Genomic DNA, 20390 nt, shown 5'->3' with positions numbered 1-20390 from the left:
CCACTTCTGGTTTTCTAGGGATTAATTGGATATCAGAGTCTCATGGACTTTTCCTGCCCAGGCTGGCTCAAAACTGCGATTCTCAGATCTCAGCATTCTTAGGAACTAGGATAACAGGCTTGAGACACTGGCACCTGGCTAAGGAACAAACACATTTTGTGTGTGTGTCTGTGTGTGTGCAGATACTGGCGTTTGAACTCGGCTCCACTTCTGGCTTCTTTTTTTTTCTTCTTTTTTGCCAGTCTTGGGACTTGAACTCAGGGCCTAGGGACTGTCCCTGAGCTGCTTTTTTGCTCAAGGCTAGCATTCTACCACTTGAGCCACAGCACCACTTCTGGCTTTTTCTGTTTATGTGGTAGTATGGAACCGAACCCAGGACTTTATGCATGCTAGTCAAGCATTCTACCACTAAGCCACATTCCTAGCCCCCCCTTCCCCATCCCTCTTCCCTCCACCTCCCCCCTTCCTTCCTCCCCCCTCTTCCCCTCCCTCCTCCTCCCCCCTCCCTCCTTCTCCCCTCCCCTCTTTTTTTGGTAGGTAGGTGGAGATAGGAGTCTCATGGACTTTCCTGTCCTGACTGGCTTTGAACTGTGATCCTCAGATCTCAGCCTCCTAAGTAGCTAGGATTGCAGTTGTGAGCTACCAGTGCCTGTCTTAGGAACACATTTTATATTGCTACTTATTGCATACACTGAAGTTAAACTTTCAGGAAATAGTAATTGAGTAATTGTGACTGATGTTCTCTGCTTTCTTTTCTATTTCATTAAAAAATTGAAGCCCGTCGCCTGTGGCTCATGCCTGTAATCCTAGCTACTCAGGAGGCTGAGATCTGAGGATCATGGTTCAAAGCCAGCCCAGGCAGGAAAGTCCGTGAGACTCTTATCTCCAGTAAACTAACCCAGAAAACCTGAAGTGGTGCTGTGGCTCCAGTGGTAGAGTGTTAGCCTTGAGCTGAAGAGCTGAGGGACAGCGCCCAGGCGCAGAGTTTAAGCCCAATGACAGACAAAAAAAAATTTTTTTTTTTTTGATTAGCTAAGTGGCTCCTAGCTACTCAGAAGGCTGAGATCTGAGGGTGTGCTTTTGAAACCAGACCAGCCAGAAAGATCTGCAAGATTCTATACCTCCAGCTAATCAGCAAAAAGGCAAAAGAGGAGCTGTGGCTCAAATGGTATAGTACCAGCCTTGAGCCAAAAAGCCAAGTAAGAGCAATAGACCCTGAGTTCAGATGCAGTACTGACACTCAAAAAAGTTGATCACAAGTTGATCACAGACTACCTTGTATTTATTTCATCAACACCAGGTGAGCCAGGGTTCATAGTCTGAAGAACGCTAGTGTATTAGTTCTTTTGTTAGAAACTAACCCAAAACTTAATTGACTTACCAACAATGATCTGTTCCTCTGACATAGTTTCTGGCAGGAATCTGGGAGAACTGTAGCAGGGTAACTCTGGGTAATAGGTTTTGCCCAAGGTCACAGTCAAGATGTTGATGGGCTCCTTGATCTCCTCAACAGGTTGGTAGCAGGTTCAGTTTTTCCTTGGGTTGCTTGAGTGTCCTCATGTGGTGGCTGGCTTTCCTCAGGGATTAGAATGAGTGACAGGCAAAAGCAAAGAAGCCATACACCATTTTTTATACACCAAAGCACATCCTGAACCCAAGGGGCTGGGAGATAAGCTCCACCTCTTGAGAGTGTTAGAGTATAGGCACACATACACACAAATACACATATACATACACATTTTTATGCTGGTCCTGGGGCTTGAACTTGGGGCCTGGGCCCAGTCTCTGAATTGCTTTTTGTTCAAGGCTAGCACTTGAGCCACAGCTCAACTTCCAGTTTTTTTTGGTGGTTTAGTGGAGATAAAGAGTCATACACACTTTCCAGGCTGGGCTAGCTTTGAACGATCCTCAGATCTCAGCCTACTGAGTAGTAGCTAGGATTATGGGTGTGAGCCACTGGTGCCCAGCTCGGTATAGACATTTTATTTTTTAAGACATTTAGTAACCAATTCAGTTCTGTATTTTTCCAGTTTATGGATGCATTGCAATTGAATCAAAAATTGCTGTAGTCAGTCTGTAAGTAATTACCTTGCTTAAGCCATATTTTTTCTCTGAGGACATCTAGTCTTCCTCAAAACCTAGATTTAAAGAAGCAGGCTCTAAGAAGTTAATTAGCCTAAGACCATTCAGTCTGGGGGCACTTCTCACATTTTCTGTGATCTTTGTCATTAGCAATCTGTGTGCTGGTAATGAAGAGAAAATTGACAGGTAAATAATACTTTTAATCCTTCCTAAAAAAGTAAATGTGGAACTGTTCTTTAGTCTCCCAATTTGCAGGGTTAAAATAGTAGTTAACACTTTAAATGAAGGGTACTGTTTGGTATCTGGATGTTAAATTCCTCTCTCTCAGTAGAGTTTTAGAAAAAATAAAATATACTTAAGTGAATTCAAACTACTTTGAATAGTGAACCCCAAGTATTGCCTCCTTGCTGACCACAAGAAGGTATGGTGCAAATTAATTCTGTGTAACAAGTCAAGGGCCCAAGGGAGGGTTTGCAAAGTCAGGGTTTCAGGATAAAGAACAAACTACCACTTCATTCAGTGACTTTTTCATGGAAGCTTTGGATTCTTGGAGGGCTTTTTTTTTTTTTTTTTCTTTGTAGTGCTTGAGCCTGAGTCTGAGTGCTGTCCTCGAGCTTTTGTGTTTTTGGTCACTTGTGGAGCTTGAACTCAGGGCCTAGGCGCCATTCTTGAGATTTTTTTTTACTCAAGGCTATTGTGCTACCATTTTGTGCCACAGCATCTGGGTTTTGGTGGTTAATTGGGAGATAGGACTTTTCTTACCTGGGCTGGCTTTGAATCGTGAACCACAATCCTCATATCTCAGTATCCTGAGTAGTTAGGATTACAGGTGTGAGCCACCAGTGCAGTTTAGTAATCCCAGAAATAGGATGAAACCTGGTATTGAAGGAATGAATGAAGCAAGGGTGCATTTCTCGATTTTGTTTTTCCCTTTGATTTTGTGTGCCTCTCTCCCCACATTCTCTTGAGTAATAGGTGGCACATAGTAGGTTAACAGTTAGCTTATATGTTTTGCTATTTAAAAAATGCAAGATGCAAGAATGGCACTTTTTTTCTTTTTGGTTGTGGGGCTTGAACTCAGGACTGGGTGCTGTCTGAGCTTTTGCTTGAGCCACAGCACCACTTCTGGCTTTTTCTGTGTATGTGGTACTCAGGAATCAAACTCAGGGCTAAATGCATGCTAGGCAAGCACTCTGCCAGTAAGCCACATTCCCCACCTAAACAACTGAAATTTTTTGGTGTGTGGTTGCTGGGGATCAAACCCAGGATTGTGCTTGCTAGGCAAGCACTTAGCTATGAAGGCACATCCCAGCCCTCCACTTCCAGTTTTTAGGTGGTTAATTGGTGATAAGAGTCTCCTAGACCTTCAGATCTCAGTCTTCTGTGTAGTTTAGGATTACAGGTGTGAGCCACTAGTTCCTAGCTGCAACTTTTTTCTTAAAACACATTTCAGTTTATCTTACCTTGATTCCTGACAGTTTCTGTTCTTAAACCACTGTATATACATTTGTAGATCACTTCTTGTTTTTGTTTATGTCTCTTGGAACCCACAGGCCCTACTCAAAGCTCTTGTGTACTTCTGGTACTTAAATCCTTGGGTTTAGTTGACTTTGTAGTTGAAAAACCTACATGATGGTATTTTTCCTACTAGAAGGAAAAGAAAAAACCTATTGTAGAAGACCTTTGGGTGTAGAGTAGGTACTGCTGGTGTATATGCAAATAACAAACATCTCTGCCCTTGAGAGAGAAAGCAACTGGATAATTAACATTTAGTGGTTCTGTTTTAGGTGTGAAAAGTGCTGTAGTGGGTTGTTATGCCAACTGAATCTTGAAGGGTGAACAGATGTTCAGAAAGTGTTCTTAGTTTGCTAACCTGTTTAGTTTTGAGGTAATGGATTTCTTGGTCTAATTCTTTCCTTATATATCTGCCGTAAATTATTTTTTCTTGCAGTAATTACTCTTCTGGCGTGTACATTCTTAGTATTTCTCTAGAATTGTGATCCAAACTAGTGCTCACTAGCCACATGTGGATGTACCAATGAATATCACATTAGCCATATATGCTCAATAGCCACATGTGGCTAGAGGTTACCATATTGGGCAGCACTGATATTGTAAGAGCATTTCCATTATTACAGAAAGTTCTGTTGGACAATGTTCCTCTAGAGTTATGGGAGTTGAACTGAGGGCCTGAACTCTGGGCCCGTATTGAGTTAGGAATGGACTAAAGGAACTTAACTTTCTTGTCTGTCACTTGGAGAGACAGAACGATGAACATTCATGAGCAGAGGGAACAGTGTAGTATATTGTTCTAGGTAGGGTATGGCTCAGCTGGTTGAGCACCTGCTTAGTACACATGTGTGCACTCACTTGCTTTAGTGTCAGATCTGAGCTGGGTTTGAATCATGCTGCCTCCCTTAGTTAACCTCTGATTCTCAGTTTTTCATTTTACTAAACTAGGGATAATAGTTACAGGTTCTGTGTGAAATAGAGTTCTGGGAAACAGTGGTTCATGCCTCTATTCCTGCATACTCAGCAGGCTGAGAGTCTGTGAGACTAATCTCCAACTAATCAAAAGAGATGGAAGGGAGCTATGGCTGAAGTGGTAGAGTACCAACCTTGAGCACAAAAGCTAAGGGATAGTGCCTAGGCCTGAGTCCAAGTTCCAGTACCAGCACTGTACCCCACAGTACCCCAGTAAAATGATGGAATCATTGGTATATTTTTGAAATAACACTGGAAAGTAGCTTAAAATTGTTTGGAGAAACTGCCCATGTGCAGTTCTGTTAATCTCAACATAGTGTATATGTTTTTGTAGTCACTAAGTATACAGGACTGTTTGTCACTGTAAAATTTCCAGGGGTTATGCTTTTTGCCCTCTTCCTGTCTGGCACCCTGATCTGTTATGTAAGTGGAATTATGCCATTTGTGGCTTTTTTTACACTACCCTTTTTCATCTTTTTCATGTAGTGTTCTACCAGTGAACTACATCTCCAGTACACGATTTTTTTTTTTTTTTTGAGCTACTGGGGTTTTTGCCTGATATGGCAAAACCACGATCATCAGGATCTCTGCCTCCTTAGTTGCCAGGATTACAGGTTTGAGCCACTAGTACCTGGCCCCACAGCTGATTTTGAAACACAGTTAATTTTGAAAATTTTTTCCCCAATTATTTGAATGGTACTGAAGTTTGAACTCAGGGCCTTCCTTATGCGTGCTAAGGATTTGTGGGACTGAGTGCAAACCCTATCATATAAATCAAGGAGCACCCATTCTTCATTCAGAGCCCTGATTGTTTATATGTCTATATTATATCAGCACATTTGTCCTTTGAATATTAGAAGCATTGAGCCCTGGGCCTTGTGCAAATGATAGGTAAGTGCCCTACCACTTAAACACATTTTATGAAAATGTTTTTTGTGGGTGGTTGGAGGCTTTTTTTTTTTTAAGTAGTTGAACCACATATCTATAGCTTTCCAGCAAAATTCTGAGTTGAAAAAGGTGGCTGTTTATGCATTGTTAGTGGAGTTTTTGTTTTGTTTTGTGTTTTTGCCAGTCATAGGGCTTGAACTCAGGACCTGGGCACTGTCCCTGAGCTTTTTTGTTCAAGTGTAGTGCACCACTACTTGGAGCCACAGCTCCACTTCCAACTCTGTTGTAGTGATTACTTGGAGATGAGTCTCATGAACTTTGATGCCTTGCCTGGGTTGGTTTTGAACCATGATCCTTAAGAGTTCAGCCTCCTAAGTAGCTAGGATTATAGGTGTGAGCCACTGTGCCTAGCTAATTACTGTTTAGGCTCTAGTCTGAAAATAGGCGTATTTACCTAGGATTTAGCCAATTTTAGGACTGAAAGTTTGGCTGCTCCAAGGGAAGTCCAGGGTGGTTTCAATACATCTGAGAAAGGACATAAAACACACAAGAGGTTGGGGCTAGAAATGTGCTTTACTGGTAAAGTGCTTGCCTAGCATGCATGAAGCCCAGGGTTCCTCAGTACCACACAAACAGGAAATGCCACAAGTGGCGCTGTAGCTTAAGTGGTAGAGTGCCTCCTTTGAGTGACAGCAGCTCAGGGACAATGCTAAAGCTTCGGGGGGGAAAAAATGAGCATGAGAGAAGTTTTAGTAGTGAGCCCTCATGAGGATTACAACTAATCTCAATAGGTAACCAGAAAGTAAGGCCCTTTAGTTCCAGATCAGCATAAAATTTTTCTCTTTTTTTGCCCATCATTGGGCCTGGGCGCTGTCCCTCAGTTCTTCAGCTCAAATTCTTCACTCTACCACTTGAGCCACAGCACCACTTCTGTCCCCTTTTCTGCTTATGTGGTGCTGAGGAATTGAACCCAGGGCCTCATGCATGCAAGGCAAGCGCTCTACCATTGAGCTCCCTTCCCAGCCCAGATCATCAAATTTAAGGTCTTGTTGCCAGTAGTGGTTTAGATTTCATTGGAATTGCATCATTAGTATTTATTAGTTTGCCAGCCTGTATAAATCTTGTTTTTTTAATAAGTAAAATAATTAGTCTAGTCTGTCTTATATCCTCCATATTTTTTTGCAGGCTGTTTTCAAAAGTTATGGTAAACAAATTCTTTAGTTTCTTGTGTAGAAAAGTTGAGTTTAAAAGTCGAGTTTATACTCATAAGAATTTTTCCTGTTCTGAATTTTAAAACTCAAATTAATTCCCAGTAAGTTAGTTTTACTAGTCTGTTCCCTGCCTCTCTTGTAGATTTGAGTATCTGTAAACAGGTGATGTCAGATAGTTGTTTGCATGTTTTCCTACTGCCTCCATTAGATGTAGATGTGTGAAAGCTGGGGGCCTCATCTCTACCACTGTGTCTTAGAGCTGAGAGAAGTACATCAGATCTTCTAATACTTATTTTTTAAATTAGATAAAAGAATGTCTGTGAGTAGATTTTTACCAAGCTCCCATTATTTCAGATTATTTTAACAGGTAGGGAATGTTGAAATTTTTTTGTTTGTTTTTTTGGGTCCGGTCGGGGGGCCTGAACTCTGGGCCTGGGTGCTGTCCCTCAGCTCTTCAGCTCAAGGCTAGCACTCTACCACTTGAGTCACAGCACCACTTCCGGCTTTTATTCTTTTTGCTTATGTGGTGCTGAGGAATTGAACCCAGGGCCTCATGCATGCAAGGCAAGCATTCTACCGCTGAGCCACCTTCCCAGCTGTTGAAAATTTTTTTAAAGGAAGCTTACATTAAAAAAAAATTATTTGATGTGTGTGTGTGTGCTAGTCCTGGGACTTGAACTCAGGGCCCGAGTGCTGTCCCTATTTTTCCTCAAGGATAATGCTGTACTGTTTGAGCCACAGCTTTTTGGTGGTTAATTGGAGATAAAAGTTTCACAGACTTTTCTGCACTGATTGGCTTTGAACTGTGACCCTCAGATCTCTGCCTCCTGAGTAGCTAAGATTACAGATGTGAGCCACTGGTGCTTGTTTTAGGGAAGCATTTTAAACTCATACTTAGTTTCAAATTGTACTGTAGGAACAAAAACGTAACCTCTATAAAATTTTCTTTCATGAGGGGCTGGGAAGGTGGCTCAGTGGTAGAGCGCTTGCCTTGCATGCCTGAGGCCCTGGGTTCGATTCCTCAGCACCACATAAGCAAAAAGAAAAAAGCCGGAAGTGGTGCTGTGGCTCAAGTGGTAGAGTGGTGCTAGCCTTGAGCTGAAGAGCTGAGGGGCAGTGCCCAGGCCCAGAGTTCAGGCCCCATGACTGGACCCCCCCAAAAAAAATTTTTTTCTTTCATGAGCCCTCTGTAAGGAAAAGGAATTTAGAATCATGATCTTAAATCTTCCTTTAAAATGGCAGTTGAACCAGGGGAGAGAGAATGGAAAGTGAATATGTTAGATTATTGGTACTTAAGAAAATAATCATTAGCCCGGTGCTGGTGGCTCACGCCTGTAATCCTAGCTACTCAGGAGGCTGAGATCTGAGGATCGCGGTTCAAAGCCAGCCCGGGCAGGAAAGACCGTGAGACTCCTATCTCCAATAAACCACCAGAAACCCGGAAGTGGCGCTGTAGCTCAAGTGGTAGAGCGCTCGCCTTGAGCTGAAGAGCTGAGGGACAGCGCCCAGGCCCAGAGTTCAAGCCCCACGACCGACAAAAAAAAAAAAAAAAAAAAAAAAAAGAAAATAATCATTATCACATTCTCCAACAGGCGCACACATAAATCAGAGAGAGCAGAGTAGGAGGAGATGGGGCTGAGGAAGATGGAACTGAAGCCTCGTGAGATTTAGTCCTCATAAGTGTTAAATCAGTGTAACCTGAGTAGGAGCCAATAAGTAGGCTTGAGCTGGTATTCTCAGAGGCTAGTGACCAGAAGCATCTAGGAGAGTTGGGAGAAGCTTCTTCCAGCTGCAGCCCCCAGGGCTTCTGCTTTGGAAAGTGTTGAACTCAGTAGTCTGTAATAGTAAATGGGTTTGACAGCCAGACTTCAGAAAAACTGCTCAAAGTAGAAAGTAAGGACAACAATTTAAAGTAGATGGATATGGTTTGCTCAATTAAAAAAAGATACAACTAGAAATATACATATGTGTGTATATACACAGATACACAAAAGTGGTTTATTATGACTACTGTTAGTTATCCAAGAAGGTACTCAGATCTGTTGGTAGCTGCCTGGTATATGCAGAATGTGTAAAGTCCTAAAAGCCCTTTTGGACTTGTACTGAAGAGCCAGTTCATTTTAATCTAAACGAACATTGGAAATAATGTCTTAGAACCACTCTAATGTAGTATGGAATTCAACAGCATCTGTCCTTTAGGCCATAGTATGTAATAAGTGCAAGGTCCTGGGGGGGGGGTGAACCTCAGTACTAGAAAAATACATGTTTTATTTCTTAGTTTTCATTTCTCAGAATCATATTAAGTTTTGCCCTGATGGGTTATAATAATAGATAATACTCTTGAAGCTTCACATATATTCCAGCTAATCCTTATGAGTACTATTGAATCCATGTTATACATGAAACAGGCCCAGAGAGGTCAGTGAAAGCTTTCCCAAAGGGATACACACATAGCTGAAGAGCTGGTAAGGCAAAAATTGAGGTTGGTTCTAGTAACTCCTGAACTCTTAATGGGTGATTCACGTATGATTCTGGAGAGGGCTTTCACACCCAGTTGTTGAAAAGAGTATGCCTCAGGCTGAACACTTAGAATTGTTTGGTCATTTTGTTAGGAGAGGTGAAATGCATTTTACAACTAAAATAGATATTTAAGCTCTTAGGTTGTTATAGTTGAAATGTTTCCAATGTATCATATGTATTGCTATCCTATGATGATAATGCTATTTATGCTACTTGTCAATTTTATCTAGAATGTAATGTCAATGAATTTGTGTCCATTATGGTCCATTTAAACATAGGCAAATGATTCAGATTTAATGTTCTTGACATTGTATGTTGTATTTCTCCCACAAGACTGTATCCCACTCTAATAAATACTTACAAAAGCTTTTTGACTCCTTTGTAATGTTTGTATATAAATTGAAATGTCTGAGTTTGGGGAGTTAGCTCAGTGGAAGAACACTTGCCTACCAAGTACAAGGCCCTGAATTCAGTCCTCAGCACTGCAAAAGCAAAGCAAAACAACTGAAATGTTGGGTTTTAATTTGCTATAGCCAGAAGGCATTAAATGTGCTTTTTGCGTTACTAAAATTACTGCTGTTACCTAAATAGCATATCATTTTAATTATTGATTGGTATTTGGAGTTCATTTTGTTGAAAATGCATCTCTTGATAGGGGATATTAAATGGGCTTGAAGGGGTCTTCCTCCACTAATTATTCAGATTGTCCTCTGGTGTGGCTGACCAAAGTAAAGGCAGCACATGTACTGGACTGTTCAGGAAGGCTGAGGCCTCTATTCTATCAAGTGTGAAAAGAAGCTGTAAAGTCTTTGAGGGGCTGGGAAGGTGGCTTAGTGGTAGAGCGCTTACCTTGCATGCATGGGGCCCTGGGTTCGATTCCTCAGCACCACATAAGCAAAAAGAATAAAAGCCAGAAGTGGCACTGTGGCTCAAGTGGTAGAGTGCTAGCCTTGAGTTGAAGAGCTGAGGGACAGAGCCCAGGCCCAGAGTTCAGGTCCTACAACCAGACCCCCCCCCCCCAAAAAAAGTCTTTGATACACTGATTGCAGATGTGTACCATAGGTATGCTAATATGAAAATTAGATGAAGCTTGATCTAAAGATTCTTGCAGGTACCCTTGGGATGCAGGTACTGAAAATGATTTGTAGGTGTTCCTTTTAGAACTCTGAGAGCAAATACAAGCCTATCCGGCTATCAAGAAATGTAGGTTCTCTTGGGTGGATACTGTGCAGCAATAGGCAAGGTGGAAAACAGGCATCTCATTTTGGAATAAAGTGGTGTATTGATAGTCACATATGTAAGACGTTTGTTTGGGGGAGTGGGGCTATGCATCTGAAGGGCATGAAAGGGAAAGATTAACCATTGTTTTGAGCCTAGGCTGTATTGCCAGGTTTGTCTCCAACTGGGCAAAAGATCTCACTGCCTCAGCTTTCCCAGTGGTTGGGACTATACATGCATGTTTCCACACCTACTTGACAAGCCTGTGTGTGTGTGTGTGTGTGTGTGTGTGTGTGTGGTCTGGGCCTCTCACTTTTGTATGGCTTTTTCTTTTTTTTGCTCATGGCTGGTGTTCTGCCACTTGAGAGCTACACCTCTGCTTGAGTTTCGATGAGTAATTGGAGATAAGAATATTTCGACTGATCTGTCATGCTGGCTTTGAACTGGAATTCCCAGACCTCAGTCTCCTGAGTAGCTAAGGTTGTAGGCATGAGTCACTGGTGGTTGGTTGGTTTGACTTAAGAATTGCTGAGCTAGGAATGGTGGTACATGCCTATAACATCAGCACTAAAATGAAGCTGAGGCAATAGGGTTGTGAGTTTGAGACTGGCCTAGGTTATGTTAAAAAACAAAACACCCAGTTGAAATGTTCACACAAAACCCAAAAATACATGCCACACACTTTTAAGGCAGAGATGGGAAGGATTGCATTTCAAGGCCACCCTAAGTAAAAATGAGACCTCTAAAGCCAGGCATGATGATGCAGATGCCTTTTATTCTCTATACAGACTAGGGGTGGCAGGCTGAGGCTGATGTCTGGCAAAAAGCAAGGGGCTACACAAAAGAACTAAAGCAAAGGTCGGGGGGAAAGGCCCAAGTGTCAGGGCTAATTGTTAATTAAAATGGAAAGCATGTTCATTTTTGTGCTGCTTGTTATTTAATTTCCTTACAGTATATAAGAGAATTGTCTCTGTAGGAAGAAAACTGTCAGTTTCTGGAGATAGAAGGACAAAAGTACTGATGACCATACTCACTCAAATTAGGCCACATAAAATAGGTATAGAAAATGTGCTTGTGCCATCAAAAGCCTGTCTTGACAACTTGATTTCATTTCTGTGTGGTTCTTTAGCCATATTCCTAAGGAGAGGCTAAAAAGTGGTATCCAAAATCTAAGCCTTTTGACTTTAATTCCTAAAATGATAAGAGCATTTTACTTTGAACTGTCAATGATGACCAAACACCAGTTGTCATAATTTTTATTCATGCAGCAAAAGAAATGACAATTTGATGTAGAAAATTAAAGCTATTAAATAAGAAATCACCCAGTACTGAGCATTGGTTTTTGATTGTAGAACCTGGATTTCTCTTGTGACACTGGTTATCATGTGATCAGGAAAATACTCGTCCCAGCTCAACTGTTACCTTAGGGTGGTAAAAAGTAAGAATTACCAATCTTTTTGTACAGTACAAACTAAAATGGACTTTTCCAAGATGGCAATGAATGAACTGTTTGCCTTTTTACATGGCAAGCTGGAGATCTGAGCCAGAACTACTTTCAAATGCTGTCTTTACATTTAATGCAGTTAGAAAATAGCTGTGAAACTTCACTTCCAAATAGACTTAGTAATTAGAACAAAATCATCCTCTACTTGGCCTTTTATTCTCAAATTGTCTTTATCTCAGACAGCTTGAAATGGGAGATGACTGGTGCAGTGCTCCTACTCACCTCTATGGTGATGAGGATGACGATCATCCACTCTAGGCGGAGAGCTCTCTTCTCAGTCAGGTGATTCCGCATTAGATCAGTTAGTTCCATGCAGTGCTGAAGTTTTTCATTCATGACCTGTATAAGAAAAACCTTACCATCAGATACTAAAACAATTTTATTTAGGAAGAAAAGTTGGTCATATGCTTCAACATTCTGCAGCTTTACATTAAGAAACCACTTAATTCTTGCTTCCCAGTCTTCCTCTAGGTAACCAGTTGTTACTGGTATATAGCAAGCCACACCCACAAATACTTTGTTATGTAACATAGCCAAAACGCTTAACATCCTATTTGTAAGACTTGATGGAAGTCTGCAAAAATTTCCTGACTGTTGGTAGACAGCTTTAATTTAATGAAGCAGTTAAAAGGCAACTTACACATTTTTTAAAAAAGTACTGAATACTTGATCTGCTGCACAATTACCAGAAGATGGCGCCATACACTTTATGATCATCACATGGGCTTTCAATAAATTGCCAAAGAGTGAATGATACTTAGTAGGAAAAGGAAGATGGTTTGACTCACTAGATATGGACAGTGAAGCAGAGACTTGGGTTTCTGGTAGAACGATGACTACATAAGTGAAGCGTAATTAAATCACTGATTTATTCTATCAGTTTTGAGTACATGTCCTATGTGGTGACTCTGCCAGGAACTGGGAAGCTGATAACCAAACTGTCTGATGTCCTGGAGTTTATATGCTATAAGGTATGTCCAGGTGGAGGATCTGTGAATTTAGGAAAACATTTGGAGGGCAGGATTGGGATAAGAAGCACACATCTGAAAACTTAACAGGAAAAGGTGAGGGAAGTCATGCAAGCAAGATTGCTGGTGTTGATGGAACCCCCAGGGACGCCAGCTTGAGGAGTGGTGCTGGGCACCGCACAGAAATGCCTGTTGCACATGCACATCTTGCTAAGACTGAAACTTCTAATTAACAAATGAAGTGACCTGACCTATCCCAACTTTTCTGTTTCTCAGCAGACTACACTGTCACCCCAAGTTCTCACAAGACTATCTTAAGGAAAAAGCAGCTCTGTGACCACTCTGCCTTTAATTACCTGTCGTGCTGCCTGTGTTGAGCATAGAAGGAAGGATTGTTTCTTTGAGCTCTGATACAGCTTGGATATTGAATGACCTCTAAAGGCCCATGTGATAAAGAGTGGGATCTCTAGAACTGAGCCTAAATGTTTTCTCTATAAGAAAAGTGATGGAAAGCTGATTAACAAAAGCCACTTCTAAATCCTTTACGTATTTTGGGATGTTTAGAAAGTACTACTTAGAGTATGTCTTTCCCTGTAGTTTGAGAACTCTTAGGAATGTTCCATAATACGTGGAAGACTCAACACCTCAAGACTTTTAAGACTGTCAAACTCTCTGCTGTGGAGGGTATCCAGTGCTTTGTGAACATTTGAAGAATGGAATCCTGTATTTTCTTCCTTGGGTAAATGATTTTTAATACAGAAAATTTAATGTGTAACACATGAAAAAACCAAGAAGTGATTCTTTCCCAATTACTTCTTGAGATCACTGCAGCCTGAAACAGAAAGGTCCTGATGTGAAACTATGTGGTAAGTTGTTGCTTTAAACCACTAAGTTTTGGGGAAACCTGTTATAGTAATAGCTAGCTAATATAACTGCTGGATGTATCTTACCTTCATGACACTACCATCCCTCTTTTATATGAACACCAGGCCACGAAAATCTAATGGTTTTCAGGTCTGTCCTACAACTGTTGTCAAATCCATGTCTCATATATTTAAATGTTGAAGAAGGCCCCCCCCAAATTTCATCTTAACCGCCCCTGTAATCAGTCTTTCTATGCCAGTGATGAGCAGATGGCCTCGGGTGGCTGTCTTTCCCTGACCAGACCAGGGCCATGACCTCTACTTTTCTGTGGTACAAGATACCCACACAAGATAAATGACAACTGCAGACACCTTTTATGAGTTACACAAAGGTCTTGGCTTAGAGAAAATAATGTAAGTAGCAAAACTGTTGTAGCAATAGTGAGCCATGGAGGGTTTTTGAAATTTAAGTCACTTGATCTCAGCCTCCTGAGTACCTATGATTACAGGTGTGAGCCACTGGCTCCCACACTTTTTTGGGTTGGTTGCTGGAGCTCAATCTCAAGGCTTTTCCAGTCATGGCTGGTGCTCTGCAACTTTAGCCATGTTTCTAGTCTGGCACTTTTGTAGTTTTTTTGGAGATGGAGTGTTGCAGATTTTTCTGCTCTGATCCTCAGATCTCAGCCTCCTGAGTGGCTAAGGCTTATAGGTGTGGACCACTGGTCCACTGGTAAATAACACTGAGAAAGGCATAAGACTAGGAAGTACCTTGAATATCAGGCAAAAACTACTCAATGTAACACTACACAGTAAAACAAGACATTAAGATGGGAGAGAATGAAAAGAGAGATGATTAAAAAACACTTAGCTTTCAAGTGCTATGTCTTAAAACCATAAGGAAAGTGACAGGAAAGAAACAGCAAATGGTAAAATGGCATGCTGGAGGTTTTCTAATCTGAACAAGAGAAAATACACTCACAAAAATGCCCAGTACTTCCAAGATAGGAGGGAGTAAAAAAACATCTATCAGTTTTTGATCTCTCACACCTCTTATCTAGAGATCCTTTGACATATCAAGTGACTGTAGAGAGGACAAGAAGGAAAGATAAATCTAAAGAGATTGGAACCAAAGTCAAACACATTCACTTGCATCTTACAGGAATACAAATTGAGGCAAATCATGTCAAGTAAAAGTATAAAATGTGTACCTTAACTCGTCGAGTAATGCTAAGAAATTGACAGGTTTTATCGTAAAGTTCTTCTAGGTTTTCTCTGTCCCAGTAGAAATCAGGAGTGATCAAGAAGTCTGAACTTAAGTTTATTCGGTGCCTTAAGAAAGGGGACATGGTTACTCTTACTTAAATTGAATTTGAAAGCCCATTGTTTCTGTGATACTTCTCACACATAGGAAGCACCTTTAAATGCTGACCGTTGCAAAATACTTAGAAATATGTGAATCAAATATTTACAAAATAAGCTGGTGCTGATGGCTCATGCCAATAACACTAGCTACTCAGGAGGCTGAGGTCTACAGCTTGTGGTTCAAAGCCAACCCAGGGAGGAAAGTCCATGAGATGCTCACCTCCAATTAATCAGAAAACCAAAGTAGAGCTGTAGTTCAAAGTGGTAGAGTGCTATTATTCAGTAAAAGAGCTTAGGGACCGTGCCCAGACCCTAAGTTCAAGTCTCACAATTGGCAAAAAAAAAAACCTTTTACAAATAATTTAAAAACTCAAACTTAAGTCTTTAAAAAAAAAAATTCTTCCTGTGTACATAGCTGGGATCATAGGCCTGTGCCAGCCTTAACTGAATCTTTAAATTTTAATGGTTACTATTAATATTTAACCTTTTAAAAGTAGAAAAAATTTTTTTTGGGGGGGTCCATCATGGGGTTGAACTCTGGGACTGGGCGCTGTCTCTCAGATCTTTAACTCAAAGTGAGCACTCTACCACTTGAGCCACAGTGCCACATCAGGTTTTCTGAGTGGTTTGTTGGAGATAAGAGTCTCACAGACTTTCTTGCTTAGGCTGGCTTTGAACCATGATCCTCAGATCTCAGCCTCCTGAGTAGCTAGGATTACACGTGTGAGCCACTGTGCCCGGCTAGAAAACACATTTTTAAAAAATGATGCACTTGTTTCTTTTTTCATTAAAATACTTTGCAGTTCCAAGCAAGCTATTTTTGGGGCCAGGTGATCACACAGTTTAAAAACTAACAGCTAGATGTGAAGATTCATGCCTGTAATACTTGCACTTGAGGAGAATGAGGCAGAAGGATTGTTTGAAGCTAGTATGGGCTACATAGGAAGATCTGTGGTTAAAAAAAAAAAAAGGACAAAAGAAAAACACCCTCCTCCCCAAGCCCAAAAGATATAAAAAGAGAAAAACAGATTAATCTTACTCCCAATTTCCCCTTTCCCTTTCTCCTGCTCTGTGTGTGTAGGAAGGCTCCTCCCTCAGTATCCTTCCAGTCATGGTTCAAGCACTGAACAAGCAAACATATAAATATGCACATCCAAATTACTTCCCTTCTCCAACCCTCTGCTCTCCATCTTTTTAATAGAAATCTGAGCTTTAAAATTTTTTGCTAAATGAAAATTTAAGAAAATAACTTTAAGAAGCATTCAGAAAAACAATAGTAGACACTTTTTTTTTTTTTGGGGGGGGGGTCCAGTGTGGGGTTTGAACTATGGGCCTGAGCCCCGTCCCTGCGCTCTTCAGCTCAAGGCTAGCACTCTACCAACTCTACCACTTGAACCACAGCGCCACTTCTGGTTTTCTAGTGATTTATTGGAGATAAGAGTCTCCTGGACTTTCATTCCTGGACTGGCTTTGAACCTCGATCCTCAGATCTCAGCCTCCTGAGTAGCTAGCATTACAGGTATGAGCCACTGGAGGCCGGCTAGTAGACACTCTTATCTTACCAAACAACTCAAATAATACAAGGATAAAAATAAGGCTTTATACAAACAAATTTTACAAATATTAACAAATCTAAATATATTTAGTCCTAACTTCTAAGGTTTTTTCCTGGTAGTATTTCAAGTTTGAATTCAGAGCCTTATGTTTGCTAGCTATGTGCACTCTACTAAAGGCATGCCCCTGATCCTTTCTGCTTTTAGTTTTTCACATGGGGTCTCATGCTTTTGCCAGATCTGCCTTTAGACTGCAGACCCAATCCCTGCCTCTGAATAAATAGCTAGATCATAGGTATATCTGACTCAATGCATTATTTGGCAGGTGCCAGTGGTTGACACCTATAATCCTGGCTACTCAGGAGGCTGAGATCTGATGATTGTGATTTGAAGATAGCCTGGACAAAAAAGTCGTTGAGACTCTTAGAAGTGGAGCTGTGGCTCAAGTGGTAGAGTGCTAGCTTTGAGGGGAAAAAAAAGCACAGGGGCAGCACCCATGCCATGAGTTCAAGCCCCAGGACGAACACACAGAATTCTCTAAAGTTGGGAGGCATCTTAAGTGATGGTATCTTTTTTTTTTTTGGGGGGGGGGTCCGGTCATGGGGCCTGAACTCTGGGCCTGAGTGCTGTCCCTCAGCTCTTCAGCTCAAGGCTAGCGCTCTACCACTTGAGCCATAGCACCACTTCCGGCTTTTTCTGCTTATGTGGTGATAAGGAATCTAACCCAGGGCCTCATGCATGCAAGGCAAGCGCTCTACCACTGAGCCACCTTCCCAGCCCAGTGATGGTGTCTTGTGTGTGACAGTTGTGACTTAGTTGTCATTATTTAATGTATGCTTTTCTTTTTATTTAAGCTCAAATGGAAAGACAAGATCAAAATAAGGCTAAAAGGGCTGTTTCAAAACATAAAATTTAAGTTCTATGACTACAGAGTACTGAAAGAGTTTAAGTGGTAAGGGTTTTTTCTTTGTATTGCATTTTGGGGTCTCATATTTAATGAAGTTGGTATGTAACTGTTCTGTACAAGTAAGTCCACTGCATGTATTTATTTTGCTGGAAATTTGCACTAACCAAATGATAATATATCTTCCTACTCTCAGAATGTGCTTGCCTAAGTCTAGGTTTAATGTGGACTAGTTAGGTCCTCTTCTGTACTTGCTGGATTTCCTCAGCTAGAGGCCTTGTATAACTCATTCCTTCTCATGGTAAGAGCTCTCCCTGCCTATCATTAATGAAATGGAAGTAGCAGAATTCCTATAAAAGTATAAATGTTTCTTCTTTACTACAGAACTATCAGAATGTTTTCTCGAGAATATTTAATATATGAAATACTTTGTTTACAAGAGAAACTTTACCTTAGGGCAAAGAGTTCACCCATTTTCTGCATAACTTCTTTATGGGATAGTTTCACTTTCTTCCCAGCTTTTAAAGCCTATTTGGAGGGAATAAAACCATATATACAGTTGGCCCTCTGTTTCTGTGGGTTCTATGTGTAGTCAACTAACCAGAGAGAAGAAACTATAACACACTGCCACTGTGCTGAATAAGCAGATGTATTTTCCTTGTTATTCCTTAAATGATGCAGAGCAGGAGAGCTATCTACATAGCATTTACATTGTATTAATTACAATCAGCAATCTAGGATGATTTAAGTATACAGAAAGACATGCATGGGTTGTGTGTATAACATTGTGCATAAAAATGAGCACCCACAGATTTTCGCATCCTGGGGTGGTGGGAGGGAATCAATGCACAGATTCTGTATATCTTTTTTAAGTACTGGGTTCATCAAGTAAATTCTGTAGGGACATACTTTTATGTACATAATTCTTTAGATAAAACTGTCTTCCAGATGTATGTCCTAATTCACTCCAATATTTTAAAGTTTTGCTAGGCAGAATTTTTTTTTTGTTTTTTTGGTCCGGTCGTGGGGCCTGAACTCTGGGCCTGGGCGCTGTCCTTCAGCTCTTCAGCTCAAGGCTAGTGCTCTACCACTTGAGCCACAGCACCACTTCCAGCTTTTTTCTTTTTGTTTATGTGGTACTGAGGAATTGAACCCAGGGCCTCAGGCATGCAAGGCAAGCACTCTACCACTGAGCCACCTTCCCAGCCCCACTAGGCAGAAATTTTATATATTTATATATATTACGCCCCCCCCCACCCCCAATTCCTTTTACTTTCCCTTTCCTGCTGGTACTGAGACTTGAGCTCTGGGCCTTGTGCTCTTACTCAGGTTTCTTACTCATGACTAGCACTCTATTTCAGCTCTGCTTCCAGTTCTAGCTTTTTGCTGGTTAACTGCACATGAGAGTCACAAGGATTTGTCTGCCCAGGCTGGCTTTGAACCATGATCCTCAGAACTCAGGTCTCCTGAGTATCTAGGATTATAAGCATGAACACTGGATGCCTGGCTAGTTTGGATCCTGAATATCTCCAGATGTCCATGTAGTGGGGGCTTGGCCCAGAGCCTGTGGCACTGTCGGGCAGTGGTGGGATGTTGTAGAGATGGGACATAATGTCGGGAAGTTGGGTCACCAGGAGTGTGCCCTTGAAGAAATCACTGGGATCGTGGTCTGTCTTCCTGTCTTTATTTCCTGTGGCCATGGGTACAGCTTCCTTGGCCGTGGGTTCCCGCCATTAGCTGCCCAGTCACATATCCCACACCCACAGGTCTACCAAACCAGGCCGAAACTGAGCCAAAGTAAACTTTCCTCCCAATAACTTGGTTATCGGGGCTGGGAAGGTGGCTCAGTGGTAGAGCGCTTGCCAATAACTTGGTTATCTCAGGCATTTTATTATAGAAATAGAGTATTTACCTCTTTTATACCTTTTGCAGTACAAAGCATCAAAGCCAAAACCTGATTACATGCTAGGTAAGTGATTTACCACTAACTACATGCCCAGGACATTCTAATTCAGTTATTATTAAACATACTGTACAATCACAGTAATTGTAAGTTTTAAAAAGTGAAAAACCAAAACGAAGTTTCTAATATATCATCATTTTACATGTAATTGAAAGGTATTTTCATTGCTTAAAATCTATGTAGCTTTCCTATTGTTTTCTCATTACTTTATTATACTCATCTTGTACATATTGTTAAAAATGAAAAGTTTATATTCCCCCCCACTACAAATCAATTCTTGAAAACAAGTACAGAATTGATATAATTACCTCTGGAATTGACTGAATAGACTCAATGAATTTGTCCAGTGTTGCTTCCCAAATAGCAAGCTTCACTAGGGGAAAAAAAGTAACAGGAAACATTTCTTTATCATCATGTTTATGCTGCCAGTCTGACAACAGATTAAGGAGCAAATGTGCAGCCCAGGCATAGTGGATCACACATATAACCCCAGCATTCAGGAGGCAAGAGCATAGGATCATGAGTTTGAGGCCAGCCTGGGTAACAGGCCCTGTATCAAAAAGCCCAAACCAAAACAATACAACAAAAATAAAATAAAACCACAACAACCAAAAACCTTCAAACAGAAACAAAAAAGCCAATTTGAAACTGGAACTGAAGAGGGAGATAGATCTGCAAGCATGGCAGGAACCTGCAAAGACAAAGGGAACTGAAGCTCTGCGTCCTGTGGGCAGCCTACAGCTCTACGCGGCAGAACTGATGTTCTAGGAAGCACATCTTAGAGAGCAGAGGGAAGAGACACAGTGCACCAAGGGAGCCCAGGTGGGAGAAAGGTTGCTTTCCCACACTCCTCTGGGCTATGAGTGGAAT

At 41.2% G+C, this 20390-nt stretch overlaps 1 protein-coding gene across 3 annotated transcripts in view; it reads right to left on the bottom strand.

Annotated features, from left to right (window-relative positions):
- Positions 1–11643: 11643 nt before the first annotated feature.
- The window catches only part of Rmnd1 (required for meiotic nuclear division 1 homolog), a 29796-nt gene continuing 21049 nt past the window's right edge, over positions 11644–20390 (bottom strand). Inside the window, exons 8-12 of one of the 3 annotated variants that reach the window (XM_070010624.1) lie at positions 19829–19893; positions 18009–18085; positions 14947–15067; positions 12130–12246; positions 11644–11825 (exon numbers count right to left, since the gene is read on the bottom strand). In XM_070010624.1, coding sequence (XP_069866725.1) covers positions 11793–11825; positions 12130–12246; positions 14947–15067; positions 18009–18085; positions 19829–19893 — 413 coding nt within the window. In that variant the 3' untranslated portion in view covers positions 11644–11792. Of the gene's footprint in view, positions 11826–12129; positions 12247–14946; positions 15068–18008; positions 18086–19828; positions 19894–20390 lie in introns of those variants that run through there. The other 2 variants (XM_070010625.1, XM_070010626.1) reach the window with 2 other exon arrangements.

The sequence above is a fragment of the Dipodomys merriami genome, unplaced genomic scaffold (assembly GCF_024711535.1).
Source record: "Dipodomys merriami isolate MVZ:Mamm:240054 unplaced genomic scaffold, mDipMer1.0.p SCAF_8, whole genome shotgun sequence".
Taxonomy (NCBI): Eukaryota; Metazoa; Chordata; class Mammalia; order Rodentia; family Heteromyidae; genus Dipodomys; species Dipodomys merriami.
Note: the sequence above shows the minus strand (reverse complement) of the source record. Positions and strands in the feature narration are given on the sequence as shown.